Source organism: Drosophila arizonae, chromosome 5 (assembly GCF_054131065.1).
Source record: "Drosophila arizonae isolate 15081-1271.41 chromosome 5, UAZ_ARI_1.0, whole genome shotgun sequence".
Lineage (NCBI taxonomy): Eukaryota > Metazoa > Arthropoda > Insecta > Diptera > Drosophilidae > Drosophila > Drosophila arizonae.
The window spans coordinates 11,316,336-11,339,978 of record NC_142925.1 but is presented as its reverse complement, the minus strand read 5'-3'; the positions used below and the strand labels follow the sequence as shown (position 1 = coordinate 11,339,978).

At 43.4% G+C, this 23,643-nt stretch overlaps 2 protein-coding genes and 1 long non-coding RNA gene across 7 annotated transcripts in view; 2 read left to right on the top strand and 1 right to left on the bottom strand.

Annotated features, from left to right (window-relative positions):
- nahoda (DOMON-like domain-containing protein nahoda) overlaps positions 1 to 16,813 on the top strand; it is a 28,370-nt gene extending 11,557 nt beyond the window's left edge. The window contains exons 2-12 of one of the 4 annotated variants that reach the window (XM_018010877.2): positions 76 to 533; positions 9,830 to 9,900; positions 10,370 to 10,467; positions 10,542 to 11,572; positions 11,833 to 12,318; positions 12,465 to 12,905; positions 12,962 to 13,534; positions 13,597 to 13,813; positions 13,969 to 14,189; positions 14,250 to 14,419; positions 15,768 to 16,813. In XM_018010877.2, coding sequence (XP_017866366.1) covers positions 344 to 533; positions 9,830 to 9,900; positions 10,370 to 10,467; positions 10,542 to 11,572; positions 11,833 to 12,318; positions 12,465 to 12,905; positions 12,962 to 13,534; positions 13,597 to 13,813; positions 13,969 to 14,189; positions 14,250 to 14,419; positions 15,768 to 16,445 — 4,176 coding nt within the window. In that variant the 5' untranslated portion in view covers positions 76 to 343 and the 3' untranslated portion in view covers positions 16,446 to 16,813. Of the gene's footprint in view, positions 1 to 75; positions 534 to 9,829; positions 9,901 to 10,369; positions 10,468 to 10,541; positions 11,573 to 11,832; positions 12,319 to 12,464; positions 12,906 to 12,961; positions 13,535 to 13,596; positions 13,814 to 13,968; positions 14,190 to 14,249; positions 14,420 to 14,626; positions 14,794 to 15,767 lie in introns of those variants that run through there. The other 3 variants (XM_018010879.2, XM_018010878.2, XM_018010881.2) reach the window with 3 other exon arrangements.
- Positions 3,984 to 6,412, bottom strand: LOC149268482 (uncharacterized). Of its 2 annotated transcripts, none has more exons than XR_016270467.1 (2): positions 5,912 to 6,412; positions 3,984 to 5,859 (listed from the first exon to the last, which is right to left on the bottom strand). It is a non-coding gene; the product is annotated as an uncharacterized LOC149268482 (long non-coding RNA). The 2 variants fall into 2 exon arrangements; XR_016270468.1 differs by having other exon boundaries at positions 3,984 to 5,849.
- Positions 16,814 to 17,238: 425 nt separating the features above from the next.
- Rif1 (Rap1 interacting factor 1) lies at positions 17,239 to 22,494 on the top strand. Its single transcript, XM_018010876.2, has 4 exons — positions 17,239 to 17,492; positions 17,561 to 20,138; positions 20,227 to 20,480; positions 20,546 to 22,494. The coding sequence occupies exons 1-4, from the start codon at positions 17,397 to 17,399 to the stop codon at positions 21,860 to 21,862; spliced, it is 4,245 nt and encodes a 1,414-aa protein (XP_017866365.1). The 5' UTR covers positions 17,239 to 17,396; the 3' UTR covers positions 21,863 to 22,494.
- The last annotated feature ends 1,149 nt before the right edge of the window (positions 22,495 to 23,643 follow it).

Genomic DNA, 23,643 nt, shown 5'->3' with positions numbered 1-23,643 from the left:
TGTATCTGTACACATCTTTTACACCTTTTATATTCACCCTTTACTAATTTGTTATTTATTTCTTTTCGTTTGCAGATATTGTTAAAGAAACAAACGTTCAAAAATGCGTCAATAATTCATGTCTTTGGCCAGCTGCTCGAGCCACACACCTGTGTAACTGAAGGTGTGATCTCTATGGTTGTTTGTTATATCATTTGTGATTTCTGATTTACAATACAATTCGAAAAGCTAATGCGAAAGAGACTCGACAACACAACAACACAACGCAACATTCGCAAATAAATTACAGCAACAACAACAGCAGCAAACAACAATAACAAACAATCAACAGCAGCCGACAATAATGTCAATTAATAAAAGTGTTGAAGTGGGCGGGGCCGCTGGCCGTCTGTGCGCCGCCTTCGCCGTGGCTCTGATCTGGCTGGCTTTGGGCGCCGAGGCACACGTGGCCCTCACGTACCCACCTGCTCGCCGCCTGGACCTGGATTTCTTGGACAATGCGCGCACAAAGGCGCCTTGCGGCATGCCCAAAGGTAAGATTTATTTTACTTGTATTTCGATTTGTAGTTCCATTTTCCATTTTCATTCGGGTGCTCGTTCGTTCGGGGTAAAAGTGGGTCTGAGAAAACTCCTGGCAATCTGACCTGCATTCGCTGCCAGCGGGCAGCTGCTGTAGAGTTATGTCTAGCCTTCAGCCTCAGCATTTGCCTACAAATTGTTTTTTGCCAACTTCATTTTTTTACCATATAAATAATATTTGACTTGTTTTTGGCCGTTTTTTATTTATTTGCTTACTCTTTGGCCAGCAACTCGTGGGAATTATGGCCGGTTTTCCTTTTTGTTGTTGATTTTTTTATATTTTATTTCTTGCTTTTTGTATGGGCCAACACTTGCAGCTGCTTGGCGCCTTTCGTGCCACTTTATCGTCTTGGCTAACCAAATGTGGCCAAGAGCTTTTGACTGGACTCCCATAAGAGTCTTAAGCTTCTTACTTAGCCTTAATCTTAAAAGCAAATCTTTCCGTCATCCTCAGCTTTTGCTTAAGCTGACAAATGCTCAATCTTAGCTGAGGAGCTATTTTAAGCTGTTCTTAATCTATAATTAACACAACCATTTGGCATAGAGAACTTTCTACGGGATTAATACATATGTGTATATAATGCGCATATACATATATATTTAAATGTATATAAATATTTTATATTATTTTCATTTCTTTTTATTGGATTGATAAGGTTGATAAGTTTGGAATATTTACAAATACTTTTGGAGTGTAATAATATAAATATTAACAATATATCTAATAAGTTATTTATATATAATGATAATAAATTTACATTTTGTGCCGGGAAATCAAACTGAGCCTCAGTCTGATATTTTCTCCAAAGACAATTCGATATATATTCCTATAATATTTTATTCCCAAGGAAAAAAACACTCAAATGCAACACTCTAAGAACTACGCAATTTTTTTGCAGTTTTGGCAAAGCAAAATGTTCTAAAATATATATTTAAATAATATATATTTTTTTATTCGCCGTGAATTTCTTTGTTTGCATTCTTTTGTCTTGCAAATGTCTGGCACCGGTTGAAGTCTCGGCCATAAACAATTTCAGTCTTTAAGGCACGTAGCAGTTCGTATGCTCCACATATACACAAACAGCCATAATACAATAATATTATTTATTTAGCTTTGCTTTAGTTTAGTCATCAAATAATAAGCTCGAAATGTTTACGTTTCGAGGCACGCTTCGAGTTTTGGTGTTAAGACTTCGCATAATACCCATTGATCATCATTGGAGTAGTATTGGCCCAGAGGCTGAGATTGGGGTAGCATTTAAATTGGCTGTGCACGCTCAATTTACAGTTTCATTTATGAAACATATATTTGTGTGGAGATGTGTGCGCATGTGCATACAGCGATCATTCATGAGTGGTATTCATGCATTTTATGATTCACACTCGCACACTCACACACACACACTGATGCATTGCATAACAATTCATAGTTTCAGTTCAGTTTTGAAGTTTTGTATTGTTGCGTCTTACTTAACTCTGATTATTATTGTTGTGCAGTTGTAGTTGTTATTGTTGTTGTAGTTATTGTTGCGGTTGTTGTTGTTGTTGCAGCAAAGTGTTACCAATTAATTTGCATATGTTAGAGAGGCAGCAGACGCCATTCACTTCAGGCGCATATTTGAAATTGGGCCATCATTCGTTTATTTGGATATATTAAATAAATACCCTGTAAAAGAGCTGAGTGCCTACTTGATATACTAAAAGCTGTGAACTGATCATGATTCTCCTTAAAGCCGAGATTTCTAAGCAAGGCTTCGATTATAAATTAGACTCTTTGAAAATATGAGTAAACTTAAGCGACGATAATAGAATACCAATATCTATCTATATATATATGATTCATTACAAATACTTCAACACTAGCCCATTACAGGGTATCTGTTCGTTCAGCTTTTTGTTCATCTCGCTGTGTTCTTATTTGTATTTTTTATTGCCTGCATATCTGTTAGCCTCAAACACTTTCAAAAATGTTGCCCACTTGATTTCTTTGAAGTTTTTTGACATTTGATGTGGCTTCATCTGAGCACACAATACAGATTAATATATACAGATAAACATATGCACACATGAATATATATAAATACGTATATATACATATACATACATATGTGTATATTTGGCAGCATATATAAATATTTTAATTAAACTAAAAGCAGTTGAAATTCGATTGCCTTGGGTGCGCGCACACACACACTCACTCACATTCACACTCACACATACACATAGCAGCCACACGTGTGTCGCATCAAAATGCCAAATCAATTTTATGGTTGCTTATAAGTACGCATATTATACCATATAATCATATGTATATATATATAGGGAGAGTGAGGGAGAGAGAGGGAGAGACTTGTGCACTGCACACTTGCTCAACGACATTTTTGTATATATTTTTTCCAAATCTTTTTTTCTGCGCTTACGTTTTTAATTATATATACAAGTGCGCGCATTGCGTATACGCAACGTGCGCCGCTTGTGGCGCTGCAAGTACGACCTGCTGTTGGCTGGCTGCCTGTCTGTCTGCCTGTCTGTCCGTCTGTCTGCCTACTGGTTGCACGTTTAACCCATTTCGGGCCATGACAACTTTTGCCTTCGTTTGCGGCTTTTTTTCTGCTTTTCCTCAACGGTTTATTTTATTTTATTTTTTTTTTTTTTGCGCAAGGCGTCGCTTGGCTGGCCAATGCGAATTGGCTAGTTGCAACCGCGGCTGACTGCTGCCGCTGATGACGATGCCGATGCCGATGATGATGATGATGATGATGATATATGCTGCCAATAACAACATTGACAAGCTGCATGCAAGTGAAAAACTTTCACTTATGTTGTGAATACAAATATATACATATCTATATATATATCGGCATTGCGCCACACACAGACAGCCGCAGTAGCAGAGGGGGCAGCTGTGGCGGCAGGGGAGACAGCCTCAGAGATGCTGCAAGATGATGCAAGTTAACAACTGTATCAAAACAAACAGTGACCGCATTTGTTGTGGCAGCGTTTCTCTGCGCCTCGCTGTCTAGCGGCTGTTGCAAGTGCCACCAGCCACAATCTGTGGCAGCCTCATTGAACTGACGCTGTTGACCTCTTGTTTGTCTTCTTCTACTTATTCTTCATCTTCTTCTTTTGTTGGCTTGTAACTCAATTTGTTAACACTCGTTGCGCTTGTTAAGGGCCAAATGTCTTCGTTTGATTTAGCTCTTCTTCTTCTTTTTGTAATTGTCTCAAATGGAGGTCAAGTTGTGGCCTCCCTCTCCCATTCTCTCTATCTACCTGTCTCTGTCCAACTGCCTTGTGTCACACTTTATATTGCGCTTAGGCTCTTCAAAGATCTGACCGTAATTACGCTCTATAATTAGCCAAAAAAAAAAAAAAAAAAAAAATGAAGTGCAGCCTCATAAACGTGCATTAAAAAATATATTATAGCCCAAGCTGAGCTTCAGCTATACAAAACTGTTTATCATCTCAATTTATATATCTTCCTTTTTTCATTTTTTTTAAACATTTCTCAAGAGCCATTTATCAGCATCTGCAGCGACTTGAATTGTTTTCGTTTCGTTTCGATTCGTTTCGGTTTTATTCCTATTTTGTATTTCTTCATGTTTTGTTTTTGATCGTGCCACGCTCATATTTCAATTTCCAATGGCCATTCATTTGTTAACTGAAATGTCGCATTGAAATTATCATACAAATCTCAACAGCAGCAGCAGCAGCAACGGCGGCAGCGACAGCAGCAGCGACAGCGGCAGCATTCACTTGCACTAGACCCATAAAAAAAATGCCACAGAATATCAATGAGAGCGCGCTCTACAAATGGCATTTGAAATGGCAAACGTGTGACGAGCATGTGCACTAGAAGGCTACACTGAGCGAAATTTATAGCAGCCAAATGATAATAGCTGTTGACAGCTTTAGCGGATTGCTGGCGATAAATGTTTTATCATGTTGCTGAACTTTAAGCTTACGCGAGCTTTATTGCATCCATTAGTCTAAAGCACTTGAGAGCTTTTTGCCATATATGAAATGAATCAATGAAGAGCTTTGATTTTGGTTTATTTTTCCCGAGTTTTTATAGGATGCTAAATTTAAAGAAAAGCAAAAAAAAAGGTAAAGCTACATATTTATAAATATTAAAAATTATTATTATTATTATAATCAATATATTAAATTACACTCATCAATTTGATCTATGATTTTTCGCCTATATAGAGTAACGATAGTAAAATATAGAATTATCCATTTAAGGCTATTCATAAGCCCTCTAAAATTAACTCAAGCTAAATTTAGTACCGCTTCAATTTGTTAAAGAATTTAAAGTGTTTCCATTTGACAAGTTAGGCGCAATATTTTGCCGTGTATATGCCACATATATGCGATACATATCGTGTGGCATGCCATAAATACCAACCGCAGCAGGCGCTGCTACGCCTGCGGTGTTGGCTAAGACAACGTCACGAGCAATTAACTAAAGCGAAAAACTCCTTGACCACAAGCGGGCCAAAAGATAGCAGCTAAAGAGCCAGCCAGGTAAAGAGCCAGCCAGGTAACTAGCTAACCAGCTAACACCGGCTACCAGTTGCCAAAGCAAATGCAAATGCGAGATGTAAGTGCAACATCTACTTGCCACGTTGCGGCAAATGAAACGGTGGCAATATTATGCTGTTGTTATTTTGTTTCTTCTTTTTAGGGTTGCCAAAGAAAATTGCATTTTATGGCATGTTACACTCGCCGACGTCCATGCAGACAACAGTGGCGGCAAAAATAAATGGTCTGGCTCGAGTTTGGCTTGTCAACAGCAGCAGCAGGAGGAGAGTGAGCGTGTGTTGGCATAGGCATATGTGTGTGTGTATATGTATGTGTATGTGTATGTTTATATGTATGCATTTGTTTGCGGAAGTGTTTGGCTTTGCAGCGACACGCCATATTTGGCAGCCATGTTGGCAGTTGCCACTGCCACGCCTCCAACGCCCACTGGCTGGGCGCTTGGTGGTCATGCAAGCGGCACTGCAATTAGAATGCACACAGGCACACATTCCATCCTGCCTTTCCACTGCACTAAGCCCAGTGGCCTCAAGGTTCGACTGCCTGCTGCCGAGCATACCATTATGAAAATGATGCAAAAGCCAAGACAATTCCAATACATACATACATATATCGACATATGTATATACCCAGTGAGTGGCCGAAACTCCTCGGAAAGTCTGCGAGAACAGCGAGAACACTTTGCGAATTATCTTTTACACAATTTTCAATTCTCGAAAGCGAGAGAACTGCAATTAACTTAATAGCTATGATTAGCATTATATAATTGATAAGTTTATTAAATTGTTACCGTTAGTTAGCCAGAGTTTGTCCATGGCTCAGCAGCTGAAAGATATTTATGCTAATAGCACTCTCATTTAGCATTAAAGTCATTCCGCATTATACACTTTAAGATTTCAATCTCGATAAACGAATAATTTATTTACTTTGCTTCATTCAAAATGCGAATATTTCATTCAGAATGGATGTCAAACAGGAATGAAGTTTACGTTGTGATTTCTTAATAAAATATACAGCTGCTTGTAAAACTAGGTTGAAATTTACGCTCAGGCTGGCATGCCAAATGTCAAATATATGGGAAGGCAGAGTTGAGAGCTAGATAAGCTTATGCGATTTTTATAGATCATCTTGAATAACTCGATATAGAGTTTACTAATGTTCGAATTTGTTATATAACTGTCGAAAGTAGAATTATATAAAGTGATATACGCAAGCGTAGGCCAGTCGGGTGTGCACGACTAGCATATACCCAAAGCTCTAAGCGGGGCTTTTTGAATCGATATATCCTTAGAAGAACTCTACATACTTGAAACACAACAAAAAATCAAAATATTCTGCTAATTCTACTGCTAATACCCTGTAAATATGTAATATACTATACATACTTCTAAGTTGAATAAGTATTATTAATCGAGAGGCGAATGGCAATCGATTAAACAGTCATCATCATGGAATGCGGCAATGCGAATGTTTCTCATTGGACTTTACCAATAATAATTATGAATTATAGCTGAAAATGATTATCTTAAACATGTTTTTATACGCATAAATTTTTAGTTTTGACTGTAAACAGCAAAAAAAAAAAAAAAAAACCAGCCCAAACAAAGCCTCGATAACTTTTCATTTCCCTTAATTTTCGGTAGCTCATCAATGATGCTGATCATTAAAGCGATATATTTGAAGCAAAATCAATCAAGACATCATTAAGGAAAAAAAAAACGATAACAACAAAAAATTAACTTTTTTCACAATTAATTGCAATTTAAATAATTTGTTGTTGTTTTCCTTTCATCTTTAAAATTCCATTTTCATATTTTATTATAATTTGACTGTATAGACTAAGCAAAACACTTGTTGAGAATCATTATCATTATCATTATCATTATCAATGTTGTTGTTATTATTATTATTTGTTGTTTTCTTGGAAACTTTCGAAAAGCGAGCGAGACGAGCGGCGAGTTCAAGCTCAACATTCGATATTCATGCAACGCAGCCTCCAAAACAAAATAATCAAAGGTGAACAACTTTCGCGCTCGTGAGAAATATGACAGACTGTAAACCGAAGCAAAATATGAAAATGACCAGAGCAGAGAGTGGCACAGAGAGGGAGAGCAACGGAGATGTGTCGGCTCTACATGAGAAAAATCAAAAGCAGCAGCAGCACCTGCCAATTTCTGGGCTGCGTATTCCCAGCTTCCAGCTTTTAGGCAACTGGTTACGCCCAAAAAATCATATATTATATATATATATATATATATGTATGTGTGCAATGTATATGTATTTACTGCTGCGCTTGTTGTTTTCTCAACTTATTAATGTGCTCCATTGATTTATTGTTCAAGTCTTTTCATATTTTAGTTTTTTTTTTTCGCTGTTTCCACCTCAACTTAACCCATTTTCTCAGTCTTTAAAATCATATTTAGGTTTTTTGTTTTTAATTTTTCTTGCTCATGTTGGCCATGTGAAAATGTTTGGTCCACTTGGCTTGCAGGTGCGGAAATTGCCATTTGCAGTTTCTGTGTGTGTGTGTGTGTGTGTTCAGAATTATCGAAGTCGAGAAAAATTGCGCCATTGAAATCAAAAGTCGCATTCAATTGCTGACCTACAAAAGTCGCCGTAATGTCCATTGACACGCAGCTGTTTAAAGTTTGTTGCCTTTTTTAATTCATTTTATACATACCCTCTAAAGGTGTAAGTGAGTGGGTATGATAGAGTTGTGGGACTTTTGCTGAGAGTTGGAAACTTCTATAACCTTTATAGTTGGGATATGGTAGGAACAAGACTACATATTGATCAGAGAGCAAGAGATGTCAAATACTTCTTCGTAGTTCGATTACTTAATTAACATTTTCTCGTTTAAATTTTTTCGATTTTTTTTATTATTTTTTATTCATTATTAAAATGTTTTTTTTTATACTTTGTATATATTATAATTTATAATTTTCCTATATTTTTCGACAAACTATATTGAACTCTAAGAAATCTTTACTTAGACAATTCACGAAGTATTTAAACTTAGATTATACAGACTGCTAAGGGCGTTTGACTGCCTATTACAGGGTATATTGTAGTCGCATGCAGCCTCGTTGCTTGCTTCTCTTTTTTGCTGTTGCTTGTAATCAGCGACATCATTGACAGCAGAGAGACAAAAAAACAGCCAAGTGGCAGTTGGAGACAAAGACGAAGAGTTTATTTCTATGTTAAATGTTGTACTTGTTGCTGTTGTTGTTGTTGTTGTTGTTGTTGTCTGACCATATTGGTCAAACTGAGTTAAGACTGCGGCAATTGGATGGCTTCACGTGGCTAGTGCTTAGTACTCAATATTTGGCCAGGTCTTTAGGCCACATACAGCTATTGGAGATGGCCAAGAGCTGGCAACAACAGTCGGCAATAGTAATCATAATTTTGCAGCTTCCTTATTTGTCTTGTCGTAACGCTGACTGGAAAGTGAGACCTGTAAACAGCCTTCTCCCTCCCTCACTCTCTCTCTCTCTCTCACTCTCAGTCTCTCTACTCTAGAGAGTAGGGGCTTTCGCTTTTCGCTCGCTGGGGTATCGTTATGGCCATTTAATGGCTTCAATTAGCGACTCGCGGCTCGCATCTTGCATGTATTGGCTGACAACGATGTGCGATGTGCCATGTGCGATCTGCGCTTGGCCATTCGATTGCCCACTTTTGCCAGTGTCCACCGTACAGTGTGCCTGCCACCCGCCGCTCGCTGGCCGACTGGCTCTAGCCCAGCTGCAGCTGGTTGAGGAGGTTACCGCATTGAGCTTATGCAATAGTTGTAAGCATATGAAATTTGTCTGCAGCCAGCAGAAAAACTTGAAAAGCGAAGATGTGTGTGGCACTTGTGTGTGGCTTCCTGTGATCTGTGTGTCTCTCTGCCTGGGCTTGGGCTTGGACTTGTGCTTGGGCTTGGGTCTGGGCCGAGAGCTGCCAACTGGCCAACGTAGCGCCTATTGCAATTGCTGGAATCTGGTACGCAGGTGCGCCACATCAGCGCCATGGATCACTTCATGATTGCCTCTCAAAGTCGCAGTCGCAGTCTATAGACACCGCTGGCCACTTTGCTCGTTGCGCTACGCAATGCAGAACCACAAAACCAGTTCAGCTTGAGTGCTGGCAAAACATTTAATTATGCGTTACATATTTTCAGTTAGGCCAATTGCCTCGAGTTGCCTCTCTGCTCCTCTCCCTCTCTCTCACTGTGCTGCCTGATCAGCCCAACTGCATGGCCTGATAAACAGCATCGTCATAATGCGCTGAGCAATAATCATCATTGGCATTGCAATTCCGTTTCTGCATGTCTAGCACTCTGCACTTAACGAACCACATTTCAATAGCTTCTCATTAGCCATTGATACCTGGCCTATACGGGATCGTGGGGGAAATTGGAAAGAAAATTCTGAGAATTGAAAACTAGCTCAAGTCAAATCAATTGTGAAGTGATTATTATATAATTATTATTATATTATGATAGAAAAAATCATCTATCAGCTTGTTAGAATCCAACTTAACTTACCTGTGATCAACCAATATGAAATATCTTATTTATTATATTATAAAATCGATTTAGATCTTAAACCCCATGCCTAACTTTTAAGTCTTAGATAACTCTTGCATTATGGTAAATCGTAGCAAATGCTACATATATCAAGTTTTACAATTCCAAATACACTCATTCTCAACTTGTTTTCATTTACAGGCTCCATACGCACCTCGTTGCTGTCGGGCTCCGTGTTTAATGTCACCTGGCATTTGGCTTTTGCGCACAGGGTAAGTGGATCTGCAGTCTTCAGTCTGTTGCCCGTTGTCTGTAGTCTGGTTGCAAAATCTTTTGGGGCCATTAAGTTGGGGCAATCAAGCCACAATGCAAAACCGTGTTCTTATCTCTCTGTCAAACATAATTAGCCCGACATGTGCATCATAGTGGGTAACAGCGTAAATGTCGTAATGATTGCCTCACATGCACCACCAGAGAGCACGAGCATCTAGATACTTGGATAGATAGATAGTATCTGGCGGCCCAGCGACTCAAAGTCAAGCGTATTGCGTTAGAAGTTCCCATAATTGAAAAACCAATGGGAATTAGCTGGCTGACAGACAGGCAGATAGACGGACAGACAGGCGGACAGACAGACAGACAGTGAAGTTCTCAGTCATTGTTTGCGAAATTCAACGAGCTTCCCCCTCAAAATGCGCAATTGGAGCTTTATTAAATAGTTCGTTCCATGGCTGTTTCTAGGGCGGCTTTCGTCTGCAACTTTTGGATGCGCTCGACAGACCCGTCCTGGATCTGACACCGCATGTCAACAACTCGGAATTCGTGACCCCATCTGTCACGTAAGTTATGAACTAGACCCAGTTCTATATACTGCCGACTAAGCCCCTCGTCTCTTCCCTCATCTCATCCACAGCGCTCAGTCGTATCAGGTGAGCATACCCAAGGATTTTGAATGCTACAATTGCACGCTGCGTCTGCTGCGTCAGGCGGATGAGTGGTCGGGCAGCTACCGGTTCTGGTCCTGCGCGGATGTGGACATCAAGCAGCGCAAGGACTTCAAGGAGACCTGCTCCGGCAAAGGCAAATACTTCCCCTCGCGCTGCAAGTGCGAGAAGAACTACTACGGGCCGCAGTGCCAGTACCACGACGAGTGTACCACCAATGCGGATTGCGGTGCCCAGGGCAAGTGCATCGATCTGGATGCCACCTCACTGCCGCGTCGCCAATGCTTCTGCAACTTCGGCTGGCACGGCATTGGCTGCAACAAGCGCTCGCCCTACAAGTCCACCAACCTCGATCTGTCGGGCTACAGCAAGAAGGAGCTCTCGCCCGACTATCACATGTACTGGCGTCTTCTGGAAGAGCAGAAAGAGATCGAGGTCGTGCTCAAGGTGAACAGCACCTCCTGGGTGGGCTTCGGCTGGCGTCCGCGTGGCATGACCCCTGAGTGCAAGAATTTCCCCCTTTTGAGAGACATTGGAGACTTGACGACAACGCTAGAGAGCGAAGCAAGTGCACCGGAGCCAAAGAGCGAACCAGAGCCAAAGAGCGAGCCAGAGCCCAAGAGTGAACCAGAGCCCAAGAGTGAACCGGAACCCAAGAGCGAACCAGAGCCGAAGAGCGAACCAGAGCCCAAGAGCGAACCGGAGCCCAAGAGCGAACCGGAGCCCAAGAGTGAGCCTGAGCCCAAGAGTGAGCCTGAGCCCAAGAGCGAACCAGAGCCCAAGAGTGAGCCTGAGCCCAAGAGTGAACCGGAACCCAAAAGCGAACCAGAGCCCAAGAGCGAGCCAACCGCCGAGCCCAGTGCCGAGCCGAGCAGCAAGGCCAAGCGTGTAGCCAAGCACGATGATGAGCTGGCCAACATAGACGGTGTCACCTCAGTGGCCACCAGCGTCTCTTATCGCGTTAGCACCAAATCCGGACGCAGTCGCCGCCAAGCTACAGGTAAGAGTCTGAAATATATCAACATTTGTGCACCTGCAACATAGTTAGAATTAGAGACTGAAGAGCTAATACGAGTAGTGGCAAGAACACGTTACCCTGCAGATCCTCTAGAGATGCGTACTAGAATCTTACTGCATTTTGTTATTGCTATCCTTGTTGCGCTTCTACTACTATTGACCTCTTTCAAACCCGCACCTAACACGAAGCACACAAATCTATTCTATTCAACAAAAAACAACAACAAAATGCTAAAACAACAGAGCCTAATAGCACAGCGGAGCCAAAGAGTGAGCCGGAGCCAACGACAACGAGTGAGCCAGTTCCAAAAAGTGAGCCGGAGAGTACGACTCCGGAGCCAAAGAGCGAGCCGGAACCGAAGAGCGAGCCAGAGCCAAAGAGTGAACCAGAACCAAAAAGTGAACCGGAGCCTAAGAGCGAGCCAGAACCCAAGAGCGAGCCGGAACCTAAAAGTGAACCAGAGCCCAAAAGCGAACCTGAGCCCAAGAGTGAACCGGAGCCCAAGAGTGAACCGGAGCCTAAGAGCGAACCAGAACCGAAGAGCGAACCAGAGCCCAAGAGTGAACCGGAACCCAAGAGTGAACCAGAGCCTAAGAGCGAGCCAGAGCCTAAGAGCGAACCGGAGCCCAAGAGCGAACCAGAACCTAAGAGTGAGCCGGAGCCTAAGAGCGAGCCAGCGCCCAAGAGCGAACCAGCGCCCAAAAAATCCGCCAATCTTCAGTCAGCAGGTAAACGCATGCGAATTGGTAAAGGCTCCGCATTGTTAAATCCCGATCTTCATTCTTTACTAACCAAATAAAACACAAAATTCACACGAATCGCATTGCCCTGACTCAGTCGAGGAGTTCACTGACCCACTTTTATGTTTCCGCAGAGCCGAAGTACAAGCTTAATCCGTACACTCCACGCCACGACTTCAATCCCATGGACTGCACGGATGTTGTCATTGGTGCAGCACGTGGCATGGCCAGCCGTGTGGGTGACTATTACAGTCGGGATCGTTCCACGCCGCGAGTCGATGAGGTCTTCGGTGGCAAGTCGAACTTGGAGCTGGGCACCGGTTTCGAGGAGAACGGCATGACCACGATTATCTTCCGCAAGAAGTTGGTGGCCACCGAGCCCACAGATCACACTTTGGACGATGCGCTCACCCACGTGATCTGGGCCAAGGGTCAGGAGCCGGGCAGCTTTGTGCATGTGCCAGCCGCTAGCTCGGGAAATGAATCACCAATGCCCAAGGACTTTTATCAACAGGACGAGATCAAATACCATGGACACAACGCACAACGTGGTGTTACCCAAATCAACTTCTTTGGTAAGCCCAGGAAAAGTCTCTAATGAATGCCATCTAATCTGTTGAACACTCTGCAGAGAAAGAAAAATCCAGCTCGAGCAGCGATCGCAACGATCTGAGCTCAAATGTGCTGGACAACGATTGCTATGGCCACTGGAAGTACCCTTCGAGCTGCTCGCCCCAGGAGCACAGCTGCGAGTACTACGCCACCTGGGAAACGGTGGGACGCGGCGACGAGATGCGTTGGCACATTGAAACTTCAAACACACAAACCTGGACAGGCATCGGCTTCAGCGCAGATCAACGCATGTCACAGACGGATGCCATCATCGGCTGGGTGGACGGACGCACCGGTCGTCCATTCCTGATGGACACCTGGGTGCTGGGCTATGCGCCGCCCAAGCTGGACGATCGCCAGGACATTTACAATGCCTCTGGCCGCATCGAGAAGGGCGTAACCATCTTGGAGTTTACGCGCAAGCGGGTCAGCAATGACGAACAGGACCTGTCCTTCACGGACGACAATTGTCTGTATTTGTTCTTCCCCGTGCTGGGCGGTGCCTTCAACGTGGTCAACAAGAAGACACGCAAGCACGAGCAGGTGCCACCCATCTCGGCGCAACGTGTCTGCATCAAGTCCTGCGGCAAGGGTAAGTTGAACTGCAGTCAAATATTGAATACTCAATTGAAATCTTTGCTTTTGCCTTTGCAGAGCTGGAAGCTGTATTCGTGGGAACCAGCACTCCAGCACCCACGCGTCTGGTCTATGCCGTGGGCGTGAAGCTTATGAATCTGGCCGAGTCCTTTGAGGCACCGCAGCCAGGCACCGTGGACTTCAACAATCTGGCAGCTACCATTTCGGACTCCTTCAATGGCATACTTTCCCCCATACCTGGCTATTATAAAACTGAAATTATTGGCTTTGAAAAGTGAGTATTCCTAGAGATCATTTGCTAGCCCATTAAATGAATTCAATTTGAGCTTCGCTGAGGCGCAGCCAACTTAATAAGGCTAACTTTCAGTGCTGCCAGATCGCCACAAATGAAACAATATAAATATAAACTGCCATTTTGTTTTTCTACAGGCAAGGCAACTCCATGGTGGCCAAGGTTCAGGCCATGTTCGACAAGGCCGATGTAGAGAAACAGCATGCGCTGGACACCAACAACATAGAGAAGGGCAGCGAGGCGGCTGTGCAGAAGAATGCGGATGCCATTAAGGCAGCGCTGCTGGATCAAATCAACACCGGCAAGGTGGGCTCCCTGACCGTAGATCCCCAGTTTCTGGACTTCGAGGCGCTGGAATGTGAGTCCATCTGAAAAGAGGAATCTAGACCTTGCCCTAATTTGCCTTTTGCATCCACAGTCAAGAGTGCCGACGATATGAGTGCTAAGGATACTCTGCTGTCGTTCTTCGATCTGTCCGAGACACGTTTGTATATTGTCCTAGGTCTGATTGCAGCCCTGGTACTTATTGCCCTGATCCAAGCATTCTGCACCATACTGAAGACCTCGCGCAAGAGCAAGAGCACTAAGGTAAATTCATTTAGATCAATTTACCATTGACTTTAGTTAAACGAGTTCTTTTAGCATTAACTTGAAAATCCATTTGTTCAGTTTATATCTTGTTTTATTTATTTTATTAATTTTTTTTTTACTTAACGCGCACATGATTCTTTGTTAAAAAGTTCAATTCATACACGATTAATAATGTTCTGTTCAATTGTATAATGTTATTTAAAGCTGGTTTACGTAATACCCGACGAATGGCGCATATACCAACAGCGGCAACACCAACGCTACTATCAGCCTTCTAGCGATCTATAAAACTCAATAAAAAAAAAAATCAAATTAAAAAAAAAAAAAAAAACAATTATCAACACAAATTACCCACCACAATTATATATATACTATATACTAAAAAGAAAAGAAATATATACTCGTCTCTCTCTCTCTCACTGCCTGAACAAATGCAATAAGAGCTACAAACTGTCCAGTAAAATCGAAAAAAGCGATATAAAATCAATCTTATACAGTTAGTCAAATACGCGGACATCCTTATATATGTACTCTATATATACATACATATACATATACAAATATTGATATATATGTTTATATATATTCGCCTGTGTGTTGAGTCGTGCTTATCAAAATCAAAATTCTAGAACATAAAGAATTCATTGGTAATTTAAATTCCTTTTTTGTTTTGTTGTTGTACTTATTAACCCTCAATTAAATTTATATTTGTGATTACTTTGCTAACACCCTACAAAAATAATAATAATAATACTTTTATTTCCCCGTATTCTTCACTCACACTTTACTTATTTTGGAGCTTTACTTCTAACTCACATTTTCTCTGTTTCTGTCGTTCCTAATCACTCTATGTATCTAGTTTGTTTTCCTATATCTTTTGTGTGTTTGTAGCCAAACCAGTTAGCATTTGATCTATGCTATTTCATACTAAACCAAATATTATACTGTGTATGTATACATATGTACATATATTGGCCAACTGCTCCTAAACTATATTTCTGCATACTATAAACCTATGTATTCTTGAGTAGTCCATTCTTATTCTTTCACAATGCTCCCTAACAATCAAATCACACATGGGTGTCATATCTGTGGACTATCTCTGCTTCTCATACTTTGAATTTAGCTAAATTTGATATAAACGCAAGCACAAGGCACATTCTAGTTGCAAAACTATAGTACATAGTAGTCCTTCAGCGATGTCTAGCGCACAGTAAACTTGAAAGTTCCAAAAGTTTAGACTATTCGAATTGAGACCATACCAAATGCTGACTGGTTAAGCGCTATGAGTTTGATCTATGTAAAAACTAATTCTGTGTCTTATGTCTGCTCTGCTTGTTTGCAGGAGAAACTCTTACAGAACTCCCCGTGGAAGGAGTTTGCGTCTAACACGAACTACGCCTTCGATCCGTATGGCGAAACTGAGGAGAAGCACATGACCAGCAGCACAACGGCCAAGGAGAAGGCACGCAATCGCTCCACCGCCAGCAGCCAGCAGACCACCCTGCCCATGTCCCACTCACCCACCAGCAAATCCCAAATGTATTATGAGAGCAATGGCAATGGCAACAGCAATAGCAATGGAAATGGAAATGGCAAGCATAGCAGCAACGGCAATGGCAACCGGTCCTCGAACGGTCGCCCCATGATACAGGAGAGCAGCGTGGGCGGCACTGCAAGCACAGCACCCGGACCCTATTCACGTGGCAGCTATGCGGAGCGCGCCTATTCGCTGCCCCGCCAGAATCATCATTATCAGCAGAGCTCGGCTAATATGCAGCCCTCCGGCTACTACACGCACGATCGACGTGCGGCGCGCCAGGAGCGGGAGCGGGAGCGTGAACGGGGCGATGAGCGACGTGCGCGACATGAGCGCGACTCCAGCTATGATCGATCGCGTGAGGATCCTCGTTTGAATGGTGGCTCTGACACACCAGACTTTTATTTCATGCCGTCGCAACGCAAGTACTCCGGCGAAGTGGTGCGTGTTTATGTGGACTATAACAAGGATCCAAAGCACTAAGCAACAACAACAACATAACAAGCAACCCGTCCCTTGGGGCATACAAAATGATGAGTGCATACACAAAAAAAAAAAAAGCTTATTTAAAAATCTTGTTTTAAGTCCTTTCTTCAAACTATATATTCCGTCCTTCTATCCGACCCACTGCTGCTTCTCGTTTCGATTGCCATAAAGCAGTTTCACTGCATGCGTTTTTACATGGGGGACCTCCCTTTGTTTTCATTTTATTTTTTGTTTCATGGTGCGCCAGCTTTATCTAAACGCACAAAGTTAATTTAGATGGTCAGGAAATGTTTCAAAAGAAAAAAATATCCACAATTTAGTAAATTGTAAATATTTTGCATAGAATATAAATGTCTGAACAAGTATTGATTCAGGACTTTTGCAATGTTTTCTATTTCATGTGCAAAGAAATATAGTCACTGTATTTAATCAAATTAAATATATATATATATATATATATATATATATATATATATATATATATATATGTATGTTAATATATAACTTTTAAATATGTTGGACCGCATTATACGATATAATAATACTCGTACAAAATGTTTAATTTTATAATACATTAATTAAGTACATATTAATAAAGTTAGGCATGTAAAATACCATAAAAAATCGAGTTCTTATTATTTTATTTTTCTGATTTCGATTTTTAGAAACTGAAGTACGTTATATTTTAAATGGATAACATTCAAAATTCCAAAGCTGCATTTCAGTGCTGCAAAACTCTGTAATACACATGTCGATAGTGCGCGCCTCAACTATCGATAACTATGTGTATTGCTTCCAGTTTCATCCCTAAACTCGTAGGTTCGCGCGCTTTTAGTGAAAAATGAATGCCATCAAACACATTAGTCGCGTAGTTAAATCATTTTGATAGAACTGTAGTAGTGTATTAAATTTTCAATAATATTTATTGCTTCAATAACAAACAACACAATGGACATCGACACAGATGTAGGTCAGGCGTATCATACGGTGCAGTTGTCGACGAAAGAAATGCTTAAAACCAGCCGACGTCAACATTATTGCAATGTAAGTCAACTTTAATGAATTGTTATATCTCTACTCTGCTGACAACGGTAATTGTTTAAACAATGTAGATGATAGACCTGCTGGCCAGCAGCTGCAAAGCCTGTGGCCTGCTTAACACCTCGTTTACCAACGAGGAACTGGTACAGTTCTGGCTTGGAGACATATTACCCCTGATGTTTGACCCAGATCGCAGTATACAGAACTGTGCGGTGGCTGCAATGGCCGAGGCACTCGTTGCCCTGGACGTGTCTGTCATACACGAGGCAAAATGCTGGCCCCAGATACGCAGCGAATTCGTGAACAACTATACGACGCTAATTGGCGAGATGCGCGATGCGAAGAATAACAATTGGCACAAGATCTGGACGCTGTTGGTGCAGATCATGGATAACGATCTGCTGCGTGGCTGCACTTACATCAACAAATTCCTGGCTATAGTCGAGCTGGGCTTTCGCAACCCAGACAATGGAATTCGCTCTGAGGCTTTTCTCTGCTGGCGCGTGCTCATCAAGGTCTTCGCCGCCTACAATGAGCTGGGAGCGGGCAAGCGTTTACGCTTGCTCCTGATACCACTGCGAACCTCTCAGTCCCGTTCGCCTCATGTGAGCAGCATAAAAGTGCGTGTGTGGTGGTATTTGCTCAGTTGCCTGGACGCCGAGCTGCCCAAAACCTTTGAGAATGCAGTTGAGTATTTTCTGAGCTTCCTTTTTGGCGGCGGTTCGCGTGGCAGTACGACGGGCTTGGCGCACACCTATCAGACTGCGAGAGAGCTGGCGCTGCCTTGCCTGGTCGCTTTGTGGAATATGGAAACCGGTTCGGAGATGCTTAAGTGTTGTTTGCGCAACATGCGCCTCGAGGAGATTAGCCAGCCATCGCCTCTAATGAACGCTGAACTGATGCAACAGCACTGGCAACCCATGCTAGCAGCCGCAGTGGCCGGCATGAAAATGATGAGCGAAAGCAAGGAGAGCTGCTCAGAGACGGAGCAAGAGCTGCTGCACTTGCTGCTGCGCAATCTGACGATAGCCATGTTCCAGTTACGTGTGGCTCCCTTCACAGTTGCCTGCTGCGCGGAGCTAGAGAAGACGCTGTCAGAGGATGGCAGCATTCTCCGCTCCGTTTTCAATGCCTGCGCTAGCATAGCGATGCCACAGCAGCGTGCCGACTCCCAAGAGGTGCTGGAGGCCTTCATGAAACTCTGTCTCAAGGCACGCGCCGAGGTGCCAGCTGCCATAATGCAGCGCTGCATCTCGTTGATCTACGCCCCGGAGCAGCTAGAGGCGCGCAACAGCATCGAATTTCGCCAGCTGTCCGGCTTTGCGGTGGTGCTCATGCAAAACAATGATGACGAGGACTACGAGGCTTTTGGCATCAAGCTGCAGATGTGGCGCCAGGTATCTGGAGCACTTCTCAACTACCTGCGCGACAATGCACTGGAATACCGCGTGGCCCACAATGCGGCGCTCGTGGACAGATGGATTCTGTGGCCTCTGCAGACGAGCGCCAGCTTTGCTTGCAGACGCGCCAGCAGCTATTTCGATGGAGTCTTCTGCGAACAGTGGCGACAGCTTATCAACGCTGGCCAGAATGGAAGTGGACGAAAGAATTTTGTGGTGGAACTGAAGGGTGCACTGCTTGAGCTACTTAAGAATGGCAGCAAAGAGGAGCCGCATTTCGCAGAGATGTTTGATATCTATGTCGGTGCAGTGCTGAAGCTGGGCATCTGCAAGGACCCACCGCTCTATAAGGATGTCTTTGCCCTAATCCAAGCTGTTTTCGAGCGTTCGGCGCTGACGCAGTCACTGCTCGAGGGCTGCCTGAATACGCTACGAAATGTCATCCTGGAACTGCGCCAGAACGAGCTGATGGTCGTGTTTGATGCACTCAAGCCCGTTTTAACAGCAGCACTTCAATGCTGGAGCAAGAATAAGTTCGAAGGCAGCTTTCTCAACGAGTGGAAGCGTGCCATACAGGAGAGGTTCCGGAAGCTGCCCATGAAGACCATGGCCCATCAGCTAAAGGAGCTGTTCAAGGGCGATGATCTGTTCGTTATCATACCCTCCGTGTGGAGCCTGAATCCGGACAAGCTCACAGATCGCCAAAAGGAGCGCTTTGCCGAGAAATCGGACATACCAGCTCTGTACAATGATATGAGCCAGTCGCAGGACTCCTCCATCAAGCCCTGGACACCCAAGAAGGTAGTCATTGCCAAGGGCAAACAATCCGAGATCTCCATTATCGGCGATCGCAATGCAGAGCAGCCGAACAGTGATGAGATTGTTACCATTGACGACTCACCATCCGAAGACCTGTCCACTCCAGTTGTAACTACGCCTGCCCGCCGGCGTCAGTTGGGCGAATCAGCCAACAGCGAGTCCGGCAATGCCAATACGGAGAAATACAATTTCCGCAAACCACGCGGCCAAGTCGAAGAGGAGCCCAAAACAGTTTCTCCAACTGCTTCTAGCGACAATACACCTGGGCGTCTGATGCGCAAGCGGTCCGCGCTAAAGGATAACAATGGCGAACAGCCGACCACGCCTACTGAACGACTCCGTTCGCCCAGGAAGCAATCATCGAACCCTCAAGTAACTACGGATACTACAACAACAACAACAATAGCAGCAGCAGCTGCAGCTGTAGCAGGTAATATCTAAAAACCATCAGCAAATAATTTGTTTAGCTCATGTTTTCAATTTTCTCTCTCCCTCTGTTTCTCCTTCTCTTCGTACAGCTGTCAGCAAGAAGGCCAGACTCACCCCAATGCAGAGCGAGGATCTGTTTGCCGATTTTGTAACCCCTACACTGCCTGCACAGGTGCTGCCGGAGTTGACCAAAAAACCCTCAAGTGTGCCGGAAACGCAGATTAGTGCTTCTTCATCCGAACATGCTGTGGAATCGATAGCCAGCACACAGTTGCCATCGGAGCAGATGGAAACGAATGCAGAGACCTCGCCGAAGAAGCCAAATGCGCGAATCTGCAATTTGGTGAGTTCAGCTTTAATAGAAATCAACTCGACATTATACTAACTGAATCCATTAATTCCTTGCAGAACTCGCCGCCGGATCGCAAGCAGACCAACAACTCGACAAGTCCCACGCTGCGCCCCAAGCCGTCGGCTCATTTAACGGGGCGCGGGGCGCAGCTGATCAACATGATACGGAATAAGAAACTGGATGCTGGCGCAGCCTATCCATTAGGCGGTTCATCGACAACACGCAGCCATGCGACGCCCGTTCGTCATATTGAGCGCTCCGAGCAGGTGTCGACACCCACCTGCGAGCTGAACGAACTAGCTGCCGCGGAACACACGTCCACACCCATAGAGCAAGTGGCGAAGGATTTGCTAATATTTTCCAAGCGTCTGCCCTCGCCTTCGGCCAGTCCCTCGGCCTCAATACTAAAACGGAAGCTGCGCTGCGAGAGCATCGACGATTTTGAATCGCCGGCGCAGAAGCGTAAGCGTGTGAGCTTCCACGATCCACCCGTCTCTATAACGAAGGAGTATCTGCGTGATGTGGAGGAGTCTCGCAGCAGCAAGCCAAAGCGCGTCCTTGTGCTCGACAAGGTGGCCCAGAACCCAGAGTTGCGGCACGCATTGAAGCGACGTGGAAGGCTGGACAGCATCATCGAGATCGAGAGGTTTGCTAATGAGCAGACAGCCCGGAGTGCAGCGTTGGACAAGTCAATGGACAAGTCATCCTCCGATGCCACGGAGGATGAGCCTTTCGATTCGCTCAAATGGAATGACACAACGGCAGCAGAGAAGGAAGTGCAAAAGGATCTTTCAGATACCGCAGCAGCGACAGCTCCACAAGATCTGGCCATAATGGACGTAGAGTCCGCCTTGGACCTGGCTGTGGAGCAATGCTCGCTAGACGAAGTGCTAGAGCGTTTCATGGCCAAGTCGAATAACTCTCCCCTGAAGAGCGCACTTACCTTGGCCAAATTTCTATCGAATCAGATGAAGGGCAATGATAAACTGAAGACCAGTGTGCTGGAAACGCTCTCCGAGAATCATTCTAAAGACTTCCTGGACCATGCGGTGCGCGAGAATCTGTCCTCGGTCGTGTGCGATCGCCTCAATCCCAACTCTGTGCTGGAGTACATATGCGCCAAGTCGAAGATCAACAACAGCTGCCGCAGCAATCTGTTGGCTCAGGTGCCCACGATGGTACGCCAGGAAGCGGAGCGTACCGCTCTGATACAGCAGCTACTGCAGCAAAGCAGCTTCACCGACGACCAGCTGCTCGATCTCATTGGCCAGCTGATGCAGATGCGCAGCAATCGTGGCAGCTGCAACTCAGGCAGCGCCGGCATCGATGACAACGTGGCCGAAACGGCGGCCGACTCGTCCTCTAATCTATAATACCAAGTATTTTTTATACAACTATTTAGCGGCCATTATCAACGAATTGCTCATTCAACCTGATCAATGCAGTCGCCTCAGTTACATATAATTTTTGTAGTTTTTTACCGCTGTTTATGCCAAATGCTTTTATCATTAGCATCGATTAGATAGAAATACTTTTCTATGTGGCATTTATAGATTGCTTATCCAAAATTCACAATATTCGCGTATCGTTCAGTGAATCATTTAATCAATTGATTATTTAAGTTATGGTTAAATTTATTACAAATTCTAGTTTGTATTCTAATATATTTTCAGATAAACAACTGAACTCTCTCTGAATATCCTTATGGCTATTATTGTAAATCGCACTGAATTTAAATTGTTACAAAATTGTTAAACAACAAATCTGTGTAAAATCACATCGATTCATAGTTTTAAAATACCTGATTTTGATCTAAATTATCTGCATATATTTTACCAAACATACAGCAAATCAAATTTATATATTTTCATAAAAGTTTAAATCAGAAATGTTGAAGATTATATATAAACATATATAATAGAATTTGTAGAGATCTCCTATTTGTTACCATGTACAAAAGCAGTGTGAAACATTTTTATATAAATATATTTACAACTGAAATTTATTGATGTGCATTGCTGATGTAATCTGGATCTCTCCTTTTTCTCTCGTCCATCTCTATCTCTATAAGTGACAGTATCTCTCTCTCTTTCTCCCCTCCCTCTGATTATCTTCGCTGATTCATTAATAATGCCATTTCATTATCTACAGTTCTTTAATCCTTCTTCACTTATCGAGAGACGCACATTGCTATAACAATTATAGCAAAAACTCTTAAGTATGTTGCCATTCTGACCCACTAACCTTCAGTGGGCGACTCGGCTACTTAGTCTACGTACAGATTAGATTGGCAAGCGAATTTGTATGGGCAGCGAGCAACAGCTTGTTAGTATAGGTAAACGTATTTAAAGTACCAAATACTCATTTATTTACTGAGTATAATTCCATTGATATTGTTCACGTGCTGAGGAAGCGTAGCAACGCGAGGTTTATCAGTCGGCATTGTCTGCCGACAGCGTCTGTTGGTTAAGAAGCTTTAAAGCTTTCAAGCTTTTCGTGTTAGTGGGTGGAGGATTGGGCGTACGACACGCAACAGATGCGTGAATCGTGGCCGGCAGAATATGGCGAAAAGCTGTAAACCGGCCTAAACACCATTTTATATCAAATAGCGAAAAGTTATCAACAAGCTAAAGAATCGCCTGACAATTAGTTTGGGGGAAGGTCATTTGTAGGTCTGCACTTTGTGGGTCTGGGTCTGGGTCTGGTTATATAAATAGCATTTCAAATTCTTACTCTTCGTCTTGGCTACACAAGTGTTACTGACCTATCTCAATCAGCTACTGTTGCTTCTGCTGCTGCTGCTGCTGATGATGATGATGATGTTGCTGTTGCTGATGGACGTCATCATGCACGTCTAGCGTCTGGTCTCTGTCTAGAAAAAGTATCTTTGCCTCCCTCCCCCCGGCTCGATGTCTAATGAATTAGCACTGGATTCGTGCTGTCATAGCTTTGCCTATTTCATTTATGAACTGTCGCTAATGAATCATTTAACGGCGGAAAGCGGAAAGCGTGTAGCGTAAAGCACTCGACAAAATTTCGCTTATCAATGGGGTTAGTTCAAGGTATAACCGGAGAACTATGATAAAGTGTTTAGCTATAAATAAAATACAGAAAATGAATGAATATACGAATACATTTAGTATAATTTCATGTC

Bases quoted from the DNA above. Each gene is read 5' to 3' on its own strand.
- Rif1 (XM_018010876.2), top strand. From the start codon at position 17,397: ATGGACATCGACACAGATGTAGGTCAGGCGTATCATACGGTGCAGTTG. The intron at 20,139-20,226 runs GTAATATCTAAA...CTCTTCGTACAG, and splicing joins AGCAGCTGCAGCTGTAGCAG to CTGTCAGCAAGAAGGCCAGA. The intron at 20,481-20,545 runs GTGAGTTCAGCT...AATTCCTTGCAG, and splicing joins ATGCGCGAATCTGCAATTTG to AACTCGCCGCCGGATCGCAA.